The 11,980-nt window shown below is 34.5% G+C and overlaps 2 protein-coding genes and 2 non-coding genes across 7 annotated transcripts in view; 3 read left to right on the forward strand and 1 right to left on the reverse strand.

Annotated features, from left to right (window-relative positions):
- ces2b (carboxylesterase 2b) overlaps nt 1-7,771 on the reverse strand; it is a 24,719-nt gene extending 16,948 nt beyond the window's left edge. For 3 of the 4 annotated variants that reach the window (XM_016469548.1, XM_016469549.1, XM_016469550.1), the window contains exons 1-9: nt 7,621-7,771; nt 2,425-2,614; nt 2,197-2,335; nt 1,986-2,119; nt 1,496-1,649; nt 655-759; nt 454-552; nt 205-351; nt 13-90 (exon numbers count right to left, since the gene is read on the reverse strand). In XM_016469548.1, coding sequence (XP_016325034.1) covers nt 13-90; nt 205-351; nt 454-552; nt 655-759; nt 1,496-1,649; nt 1,986-2,119; nt 2,197-2,335; nt 2,425-2,614; nt 7,621-7,702 — 1,128 coding nt within the window. In that variant the 5' untranslated portion in view covers nt 7,703-7,771. The remainder of the gene's footprint in view (nt 1-12; nt 91-204; nt 352-453; nt 553-654; nt 760-1,495; nt 1,650-1,985; nt 2,120-2,196; nt 2,336-2,424; nt 2,615-7,620) is intronic. The other variant, XM_016469551.1, reaches the window with a different exon arrangement.
- A 1,672-nt stretch (nt 7,772-9,443) lies between these two features.
- On the forward strand, nt 9,444-9,516 carry trnar-acg (transfer RNA arginine (anticodon ACG)). Its single transcript has one exon. It is a non-coding gene; the product is annotated as a tRNA-Arg (tRNA).
- Nucleotides 9,517-10,788: 1,272 nt separating this feature from the next.
- The window catches only part of LOC107675238 (programmed cell death protein 2-like), an 8,699-nt gene continuing 7,507 nt past the window's right edge, over nt 10,789-11,980 (forward strand). The window contains 1 exon segment of the mRNA XM_016469517.1: nt 10,789-11,004. Within this exon segment, the coding sequence (XP_016325003.1) occupies nt 10,900-11,004 (105 nt within the window). The 5' untranslated portion in view covers nt 10,789-10,899.
- On the forward strand, nt 11,419-11,491 carry trnar-acg (transfer RNA arginine (anticodon ACG)). Its single transcript has one exon. It is a non-coding gene; the product is annotated as a tRNA-Arg (tRNA).

Genomic DNA, 11,980 nt, shown 5'->3' on the forward strand with positions numbered 1-11,980 from the left:
GTTTTATCTTACGGTAGGGTTAAATATGGTCAAAAATGGCAAGATCTGTTCCATGTCCATCCCATCTATCCATCCTTGTGGTGAAAAGAACTACGGAAAAGCATTTGCTAAATATGAATATACTGTACAATTCTGACTGAATTTTTGGAAAAACAAATCTTATGCTTGTATTTTTACATATTTTAAAAGTGAAACAGTGTTTACACTAGGCAGCATATATCCACTCTCATCATTCGTGATTCCAGTGATCAGAGGCACTTTATTAAACTGCTGGGATTGAAGAAGCTCCTCTACAGGCTTGGGAAGGAACCAGCCATCCATCGTCACTCCAAAATGAACCATTGGATGCTCCTGTTTCAAAAGACATATATATATGCAAACACAACATTTAGTGCGTAAGAAGACTGTTCGCATATGATTCTATGAGAAAACCCAGTATGTGAACAGACAGACCTTAAGCAGTGTCAGTATGTCGTCTTCAGTCAGCTGCATCACACAGTCAACAACCTTCTTTGTGCTGGAAATATCACAGCCAGATGCATTTCCTACAAACTACAGAAAGATGTTGATAAGTTTTGATAAAAAATCTGTAAGTCAAGGTATAATAAGATGCCAATTGTAAAATTGAAATTGTAATGCATTTGGGAAATGTACTTGGGCTGTTGGCAGAGGGTTGGGACTCATGATGGCATCCACTGCTGCCGTACCGCTCTCTGCGATGGCATGATGGAAGAGGTTTGCAGATAATGGAGAAAGAATCTATATGTAAAAAATATTATGTTATGTTTAAAATGATGTTGTTGTTTTTTTCTTTTTTATTTAAAACATGTTTAAAAACATGCTTTTAGTTTCAGTATTCAAATTCATTTTCTTATATTTCTATGTCCTGGCATCATAATAGTGTAAATGCCTTTATTAAATGAATGAAATTCTTAAAAATAAAATTGGTTAGGGTTAGAGTTAAAAATGTGTCGGCCAAAATGGGGGAGAAAATAAAACAGGAAATTGTATTCATTCATGATATGGATATATCATATTTAATAATAAAATACTATTTACTGTAAAAGATGTATATCACATGTCTGAAAATTATAAGCAATATGTACACACACATATGTTTGTGTGATGAAAATAATAATATACTAATATAAATATATATAAATACAAAAAAATATATTAAAATGTTAATTGAAATAAAACTACAATTAAATAAAATATAAATATTAGATGAAAAACTTAAATATAAAAAAACTTAAATGAAAATTGAAAATGTTGCCCTGGCAGCTAACTGAAATAAAATAAGTTGAAGTTGAAGTATTAAAATTGCTAAAACAAACAAACAAAAATAAATCAATCAATCAAAATAAAAATATAATAATAAAAAAATTACTAAAATGTACACTAAAATTACGATGAAAACTGAAGATATAAAATAATATTCTAATGAAATACTAATAATAATGCACCGCATTACATTTTTTGTGTTAATCCTTACATGTAAAGACACACTGACTCCTCCAGCAGACTCTCCAAAGATGGTCACAGATCCAGGATCTCCACCGAAGCTGTGGATGTTCTCCTGAACCCACTGAAGAGCTGCAACCTGATCCAGAAGACCATAGTTTCCTGGAGCATGCTCATCTCCCGTGCTAAAGAGCAAAAGATCATCATACAACCTCATCAGAGAACTTAGACCTCAAAACCACTGTCTCAATCACTAATCAGAGAATCCGAAGCATCAAAAACATGAGCTAATAAGACTTTATGGCTGTTCAAACAATTAACATGCAAGTCTGAACTCCAAAGACACATGGGCTGATGAAGAAAAAACAAATATAAACCTTAATAATGTTTGATTTGTCATCTTTTATGGTCACTCCAATGCCTGGACAGGTTTATGTCAAGAATTTAGAATTGATTTAATTGAATAAATGAACTATTTTAGGTTTTGTTGGATCTTTATGTTGGTAACAATTCGTTTTTACCTGAAAAATCCAAGTAGGCCAAGTCTGTACTGAATCAGAACCACAACTACATCCTGATAGGCAGCCAAAACATGTCCGTCAAACAGTGATGCAGCAGCCATCGACAAACCTCCACCATGGATCCAAACCATGACCTTTTGCACCGTTAAAAACAACATTAAAATACATCCATAAAAATGCAACAAAGTTCATTCAAATCAGACACACTTACAGGCAACTTGTCATTTGCTCCAGGTTTAGAAGGTGTGTAAACGTTGAGGTAAAGACAGTCCTCTGATGAGTCAGGAACCTCTATGTTCATTGATATATTGGCTACCAAGTCTTCAACTATCTGCTTTTCCTGCAGACACCTGGGACAGACACAGAGGAACAATGTAAAAGCTAGGTGTTGAAGCGAAACGGCTGATCTACAGCTGCATTAGTTTGGTTTTATTCTCACATGAAGGGCTGTTTTGTAGCGTCTCTCACTCCGGCCCATTTCTCTGCAGGCTGTGGAGGAGAAAATCTCAAAGGACCTACGGGCGGCTTGACGAACGGAACACCCAGGTAGGAATGGACAACTGTGTCCTTTCCCTTCGCTTTCACATATTCACCTTTCAGGGCCCCAAACTTGGTTTGCAAGACAGGTCCTGTGTAATTCATAAAAAAAGGGATATTCACAGTATGATTTGCTATTCATTTTCAGTTAAACCGCCATAGAAATTGAAAACAAAAGAAGCAATTGGTTGTCCTTCAAATTTCAGTGTTGACTTTGAATATTTAAATTTTATGACAATTCACATACTTAAAATAATATTAACATTAGCAGTAATATTAGAAAATACATTGTCTAACCTTAAGAATTTGCATAATATATATTTATACAACAGTTCTTTCTGGTTCTCGAATCTGATTGACTGAGAGCCTTTTCCTGCGTTGCGATATTCTAGTGATATCAGAACACAGCTTGCAGTATTTCTCATAGCGAGTGTCATGGCAGATGCCCAAATCCACTATAATTTTATAAACAATACTGTTTTTGTGTCACGGAATGTAGTTTTAAGAGTTTTTTTATGAAAAGATGTAGTTGTTTACAGTATACTTCCAATATGCAGTTTGTTAATAAAGATAACTTCTATTTGAAAATTTGCTTCAATGTTTTCGGAGAAGTGAGCTCCAGGGCGTCAGTGGGCGTCCAGCGCTCATGAGCCCACCGAGAGCGCCTCACCTCGGCCAGATCTTCTGGAATCTGCTGCTGGCTCTGATGTCTCTATGGTGGTTAAGCATGAGATATAATTCATTCTGGGTAAATTTCGCAGGCAGTCTTTGGTCTCATTAATCTATTATTTGTTCCAGAGCAAATCGTTTTGTCAGAGGGCAAAATCTCATCACGTTATATTTTATGTAACTTTAATGCTGTATATCAGAGCGCTGCCTTTGTACTTTTGACTGAATTGCCTAGCAGGTTTTATGCTGGCTGTTGTTGTTGTTTATTACATATTATTATTCAATAAATAATATTTGATATAAATAATAATATTATTTAAAGTGCCCCTATTATAGATTTTTGAAAATTACCTTTCATGCAGTGTGTAACACTGCTCTAAGTGAATGAAAACATCCTGCAAAGTTTTAAATCTGAAAGTGCACCGTGTATAAAGTTATTGTCTCTCAAAAGAAAGAGTCGTCTCTGAATCATTTAAACGAGTCGTTTTTAAAACGAATCCCAACCCTGATAGCACACGTACATCACGGAGACGTCTATTTGACGTCTGCATGTACATCTCCAAGATGTATTTTTTAGTGTTTGCTCATCTGCAATACGTCTATAGGACGTTTCCTATCAGATGTCAAATAGACGTCTATTAGATGTCTTTAAGATGTTTATGGTTTAGAATGTATTTAAAACTGACATCTTATACACAGCAGATGCTTTCCAGATCAAGTGATCTTTAACAGACATCTTGCAGACGTATGTGTGCTATCTGGGAAGCCGTTTCATGTTGACGTCAACATGAAACATTAGCATATTGCCCGCCCACTTGTTGCGTGTGCAGACCCGGGAAAACTTGACCATTACTCAATTTTCAAGTTGGTCTGAATGAAAATGCAACTTCATTCTTTGCCACTAGGTGCCGCTTCTAGGTGCAAAAGCACTTTATTTGGCCTTCCGAAAGTAGATGCAATGAGGAATCATTGGTTAAGATTTATTTAGTTTTGTGAACCTAGGAGAGTAGCCTACCAGGCTGGCTGTGCAAAGGCTATTTCTAAAAAAAAAGGGTCAATTCTGACTTTGCTATCACAATCTGGCGCTCATTCTGAATCAGCTACTGTAAGTATGTTTTCTTAATAGTTTAAGTATTTGCTATTGACTGTTCAAATGCAGAGTTTTGCGCCGTGTGTGTGTGTGTGTGTGTGTGTGCATGGGAGAGAGACAGGGTCACATCACAGTGGAGTCAGCTTTCTTAATCGCGGCTTGTGTACTGCAAATACATATGAGCATCATCACTGTGTCTGTCACGCGACTCTGTTCCCCTTTCGGGCTTGAACTAATGGTAAAACTAAGGACATTATGTACTGTCTTTATATTTATGTTGAAAGCTGAAGCTTGCGATTAAGGAAAGGGGTGTTACATTTCCGACGAGTGCTTGCGGTGTTCGGCCAATCACAATGCACTGGGTCAGCTGGCCAATCAGAGCAGACTGTGCTTGTCGGAAGGAGGGGCTTTGTAGAAAATGAAGCGTTTGAGAGAGGCGGGGCATAGAGGAACTACAATAATGTACAGTATTTGAAAAATAATGTGCTTTTTGAACATTAAAGCATGTCAACATATTCTGTTACACCAAATACACAAAATAATGATCTTTAAAATAGCATCATATGACACCTTTAAACTAAAGGATTTAACGTATAGTCTACTTTGTTAATTTGATCCACTACTCAACATAGAAAAAAAAAAAACATGGCAGCTATTTACTGACCTGATGCAGACACACAGCTGAAGCAGATTGATATCGTCTTGGTGGAGCGAGGTTCACGTAAGGTAATGTGAAAATAAGCGGGGCAGTCTCAAATCTGCCCCAATGGCTCTTAATTAGAGCACGCTGCAGTTCCCCTTTTCACCACAGATTTACGTTGCAAAATTGTGGGGCGCTGTTGAGCTTGGGAGGTCTCAGGCACCATCTGCCCCGCTTAGTATCATACATGCCTGCTAAAGCCATGTTCAGGATTTTAATATATACTGCTTACTTTACCACGTAAAATAGTCTAGAAAATCCGAAAAATATTTGTTGTACATTGCTGAACACATTTACAATTTATTATTGATTCAGTTTATATAGAGGTCTATGTTTTGGGTTAATATTTTGGTGAGGCTCTGCCCCACCTGCCCATATAGACGAGCCACACCTGGGCACTATAATAATAGTATTCAGTATTGGAAAACAGTGTGTGTGTTCGTGATGGTGATTTCAGTGACATTGTTCCGCCATTAGATGGCGACAAGAGACTGTTTTTACGAGTCAGCAGTAAAGACTTTTATATTGTAAAAGACTGAAACACTGTTGTAAACAAGGAAGTTATTTTTACTTTCAACAGCTTGTAAGATGCAGCCAACAAATGCACTGAGCAGCGCTGTCATTGGAAATCACTCTTAACAGATGAAAGGATAGTACGACAAAGATATCGCTTTCCTCGGCGGACATTCAAACTAATGTTTTATTGTGAATATGAGATTGATCTAAAGAATGAATGCTGTATCAGATGCAGGTAATCACACTCACTCTGCCTGTCTCTCTCATAATACTTTACACTACATAATACAGTGAGCTTTAAAAACAGTAAAACAATAAGCTTTTAATGAAGCCAAATCGCGTACTTATGCACTATTCTATGATGTTTTGTAGTGTGAGTAGTGTGTTCACACTGAAACTTCCAAAAAGAAAAAGTGCACTTTAAATACCTGGATGATGCACTTAAATAACCAAAAAATAAAAAATAAACAACGAAGTGTGGAATGTTGGACACTTCATGCACTCAATTGTCGCAGCTTTAATTACATCGTGAAGGGGGGGGCTATCAGACTCAGATTATTAATGACAAAATAACCTTATAAAATTCATACACTACATGGTTGAGTACATAGTACATAAGTACATAGTGTATAAGTGCATAGTGTATAGTGCGTAATTTGGAACGCAGTTTGAGATTTGAATCTGTGGCGGAAGGAGGTAGTTCTGCACAAAAGAGGGCTTTTAAAGACACTGCTTTGTTGTTTCTTATGTATTTACACACTTGTGCCATCAAACTGTTGTATAAATTCAATATCACACTCGTAGCCGTGCGATATGGCTGTATATCAGCACGCTGTGATTACATACGGACGAATCACAGCAGTATATAATTTTATAATTTCTATTCATTTTATATTTCATGTTTTATTTTAATATATTTAATATGTTCTATCTGCTATACTTTATCTTCCACTATTTTACATATTTATATTAATTATTTAGTACTTTCTATTAATTTAATATGTATTTAATTTTTTTGTATTTACATGTGCTATACATATTGTCCACAATTTTAAGCTGTCATAACACATTTTATACTATTTATTTATTCATTTTATTTTAATTTGAATGTGCTATATATGCTACACTTTGTCTGAAACAACAAATTATTTAAGTATTTTTTTTTATTTGTTACTTTAATTTACATATTCTATACATGCTATACTTAATCTGAAACTGTTTAATACATTTTTAGCATTTTTGTACTAGCTATTTTATAAAATTGTATACCACTTACCATAATTTTACGCTTTATATTAATTTAGTATTCATTTAAATTAGTGCTGTCAAATGATTAATCGCGATTAATCACATCCAAAATAAACTTTTTGTTTACATAATATATGTGTGTGTACTGTGTATATTTATTATGTATATATACATACACTCACATACAGCATATATTTTGGAAATATTTACATGCATGTACATTTATATTCTTATATTTTATATTATATATAAATATATTTAACATATAAACATATTTTCTTAAATATATACATGCATGTGTTTATGTGTATATATATATATATACACACACAGCACACACATATATTATGTAAACTTTAAACTTTTATTTTGGATGCGATTAATCGCGATTAACCGTTTGACCGCACTAATTTAAAATTATATATATTTTACATGCTGTACTCCATCTGAAACTATTTTATAATGTTCTGTATATATATTTTTTATTTATTTAATTTGTTTACATTTTTATGCATGCATTATAGCCTATTTTACATATGCATAGCCTATATATAAAGACATTGATCAAGCTTAACCGATTATGTATCATATACACGCCTTTAACGGTGTTTTTAAGCTAAACCCACTAGACACACCTACGTGCACTTTCGCCCCATTACCGTTTAGTAGATTAATTGACCTGCGTTGCGTTCTGACAGCTTCGCCGAAGTGCGCATATCTGTTCACGTTAAAACGCGTGAAAAACACAATTGCTTCAAAGCTCGAGTAAATGCCTTTTTCTTGCGTTCATAAGAAAGCTGTTTTTGACAGTTGGCGTAAATTAGCTACTGTTGTGCAAGTAAACGCGCTCCTAACGAGACGTTAACGTGACTTACCATCCTCTGCCTTCACTGTGTTTTGTAGACTCAGCTGGACCAGGACCAGGACGCAGAGTGAAAGCACGACAGAGCCTCTCATCGCCACGCCGTGTTCAGTCCCACAGCCGAATGAGCGTTCACAAGCGTTCAGCTCTCTCTCATTAACATATAACACAACTGCGTAATCTAGACACACTTTGAACTTTGCTATGGGGACTGTGGTTGCCAGATTCAGTAATTCCCGGTTAAAAATGATTCAGTTAACTTTGGTCAAGGTTAGGTTGTCGACGTGGAACGTTTAATTGAAACGTGGAACGCGATTTCAGTAAATACACTGAACAAGGGCCCCAGAAAACCAAGCAACCCCACTTTTCCCAAAATTAAAATCTAATAGTTCAGCTTTTCAGATCTTCAGCTTTTTGAGCTTTTTTATTTGGTTTCATTGAAATCAAATTATGTTTCATGTTTGTAATTATTCTATCCTTTTTTATTTATTTTATATTTAATTAATTTAGATTTACTTTAATTAATATAGGCCTACGTCATATAAAACTTTTATAATTTTCATACAAATGATTTTATCATGTTTTATATTTACTGAATGTATTTTATTTTAATTTATATATCCATGCTACTCCATCTAAAACTATTTATTACATTTTTATTCTAATTACTTTATCATTTTATTAATTTTTTTTATCTATATATACTATACATGCTATACTTAATCTAAAACTGTTTTATACATTTTAATACTTTTTATATTTTATATTTAATTATTTTAATTTAATTTACATATGCTATACAGGCTATACGTCATCAAAAAAATTGTATATATTTTTTTATTCAAATCATTTTATAATTTGTATTTATGTTATATCTATTGATTTATGCGATGCAATACTTTATATCTGTTTAATTCATTCGAATGTACATTTTCTACTTCATCCAAAACTATTTAATAAATTTTATAGTTTTTTTTTATTTTTTTACATTTATTTTGTTTTAATTTATACGTGCTGTATACATGCTATATGCATCTGAAACTATTTATTACATTTTTGAATGGTTTAATAAAATCATAGACATGGACATGAATTTCTGTTAAAGTGTCTGCTAAATGACTAAATGTAAATAAATGTGTAACATTTTGTCTGTTTTTAGAAATGTTAAATAGACTAAATTATATTGCTAATTATTATTAATATTATTTTATTAGTAATTATTGTTTTTGTATCATTTGTATAATTAATAATGAAAAAATGCATACATCTGCAATTACAACCAAACTATAGGGGCCTCAGCAAACTTCCAATGTGCCCTCAAGATAATTACAAAGTCTGACCTGGGGAAAGTCACGTAAACTAATAAAACCTTTTTAATGCAAATTTGAATATATTTTAAAGTAGCATTGCCTTTGTTGTGTGCAAAAAAAAAGAGGCCCTTGGAATCAACAAGGCTGAAAAGCACTGATATACCAAAAACTGGCAGAAAATAAAGGGGATCCATATTGGGCAAGTTGTAATGAAGTTGCAAAATTATTTATTGGTGTGGTTTCTTTCAATCTGGCAACACAAAGACCTTTATCAAATTGTGGCTGTCATAGAGTAATTCAGCCCTTTACCCTAGTGCCTATTCATAATGACGACGCGACGAGGATTTTGATATTTACCCTATTCATTTACCTTACATGGACCTACAGTTCACATATACACATGTCGACCTACAAACAGAACAGTTAACTAGTTAACTTAGCGATGCTGAACTTCACTCGCTGCGGTTCAGGTTCATGAACGAATGTGTTCCTTTCAAACTGCGAATCTTAGCGCGTTCGACGCATCGGGCCAGTGGCGCAATGGATAACGCGTCTGACTACGGATCAGAAGATTCCAGGTTCGACTCCTGGCTGGCTCGGTTCTTTTGAACTTTGATTCTCGAGTTCATTTGGGTCATGTTACTCATTAGAAACTCGATACTCCGACAAACACTGTAGTGAATGGATGCAGGACACGCCTAACGAGTGTACGTGAAATCTCAAATTAATATGTCACCGCAGGATGTCATAAAAACAATCGTTAGAACTTGACTTAATGGTTCCTTTCTGTTTAAATACGTTTCGCCACTGTTTTGTTTATCTTCAACACAATGAAAAAACTCATAGCTTTTGGATAAAGACAAAAATATAATTTTAAGCCAACACCAAATGTAATAGGTAGAAAAAAACACCTAAAATGATCCGAATCACCGATCTATATATATGGCTTATAGTGACCCAAACCCACTGAAATCCTTTCAGAAGCAGTTTCTGATCATTATTCGCAAATATACAATGTTTACACTGTGAACTTAGCAAATTAAACGCTTTTATAACGTACTTTGCTGGAAAGTTTTTTTTATTTTGTGCAGGACAGTGAAGCACTGCCCCCTCGCGGCACGTCCGTAAAACGACTTATTTACCTCGGCCAATCCAAAAGGCTATATTTTATGTTCAAGATTAAGTTTATCATATTAATATGTTTTGATAACTTTATGCAAGCAGTGATAGTGCAGCTTATTACAGCAAATGGGGTTTTCTATGTAACATAGGCATTAGACATGATTTTATAGTAGACTTGCACTCAAAATTGAAGTTAAAACTTTGTTTTGAGTCACCTTTTAGCTCTTTCTTTAGTGTAGTCTGTTAAACTGTCAGTTTAGCGAAGGATTTTAGGACGTTTTTTCCTTAGAGATAACGCGAATCGACAATAAACCAGTTCACACGAGTTCTAAAGTCTAATTTTACATGATATTAAATTAATGTGAATATTAACATGCGCATTTATACGAGTATTCGTGCCTGAGTCTATCAGCGGCCGCAAAATGTAGGCTAACGAATCAAAGTTCAAAAGAACCGAGCCAGCCAGGAGTCGAACCTGGAATGTACATAATATATCTGTGTACTGTGTATATTTATTATGTATATATAAATACACACATTTTCATTATTTTGGATGCGATTAATCGCGATTAATCATTTGACAACACTACCGCGTGCGTTAACTAAGAATACGTGAATTCAAAATTAACAAAACGGATTTTTGACAAACCCAACATTTGTATTTAACATATAAATTACAAACATTCATATTTACATTTTGTAAAAAATGTATGAAGTTCATTTATCAGAATCGAATGTTGTTTGTAATAATTTAAATCAAGCTTACATACACGATATTTCGGAAATATGTTACATTTAACGCTTATCAGTCTCCACATGTTCAGAGAATCGCATGGACTGAAGATTTCTGCTTATTAACCATGGCAACATCAATACACGAGGCAGTCCTCATAGGAATATGTGATGGAGTTACTGACCAGAAGAAAAGCACATCTTATTGCACGAACAAAACTGGAGATAGGCCGGTAAAGCAAACGTAATTTGAACATCTAACGTTACTCAGGGTTTGTGTCATGCTAACTAAAGTAAGCTAGCTTGACAGCTACTTCATTTTATTGTAGTTAATAACATTCCTCATGTAGACAATGTTTTTGACAAGTACGCGAAATTTAAGCAGATTTGTGTGTTTGCGTAAGTGAACATTAAAAGATTAGATTTCTAAAAGTGTTTAAAAGTAGGCTAACTTGGGGGCTAAACATACTAACTCGCACATGTAAGATTAATCTCTGTTATTACAAACTACTTAAATGTATTTATGATGTATTGTACAATGATTTTATTTGAAATGTTTGCACTGTTGTAATTAAATATTGGTAAATGTATGTCGAAATACTATTATCGCTATAGTCGGAGTCCCCGTATGTTAGCGTGAAACCAGTGGGCCAGTGGCGCAATGGATAACGCGTCTGACTACGGATCAGAAGATTCTAGGTTTGACTCCTGGCTGGCTCGGTTTGTGTTTACTTTTCTCAGGCTGTTTTTGTAGTTGTTGTTTTTTTTTTTCCAAAAGTCCAGAAGAAGAGACAAATCTCCAAGCATGCATCTTTTATTCCACAAAAGGCGTATGTTGCACACCCGTTCTAATGTCTACGGGAGATGCGCACATGCTTCGTGATTGCCAATCGTCCCACAAGCACTCCGACAAGCTGGACGATTAACGTGGAAATAAGCTCCAGACTGGCAGTCATTTGATTCTTAAATGAACAACTTCATCGCTACTTTGTAACTGCTTCACTACTTTGCAGGCTGTAATGCCATGTGTTTTTAATGTCATGGGCTTGCCATTTTGTAGCCTTATTCCTAACTGCCACCTGGACATTGAGAATAAGTTGTGAACTAAATGAAACTGAACGAGCGAATGATCCGCAACTTATCCGATTAAAAATGTGTCTCACTTTCATTGTTAATCTCAGAATTTGTCATTTTTGTACATTGACAGAC

The sequence above is a fragment of the Sinocyclocheilus anshuiensis genome, unplaced genomic scaffold (assembly GCF_001515605.1).
Source record: "Sinocyclocheilus anshuiensis isolate Anshui unplaced genomic scaffold, SAMN03320099.WGS_v1.1 scaffold532, whole genome shotgun sequence".
Classification (NCBI taxonomy): domain Eukaryota; kingdom Metazoa; phylum Chordata; class Actinopteri; order Cypriniformes; family Cyprinidae; genus Sinocyclocheilus; species Sinocyclocheilus anshuiensis.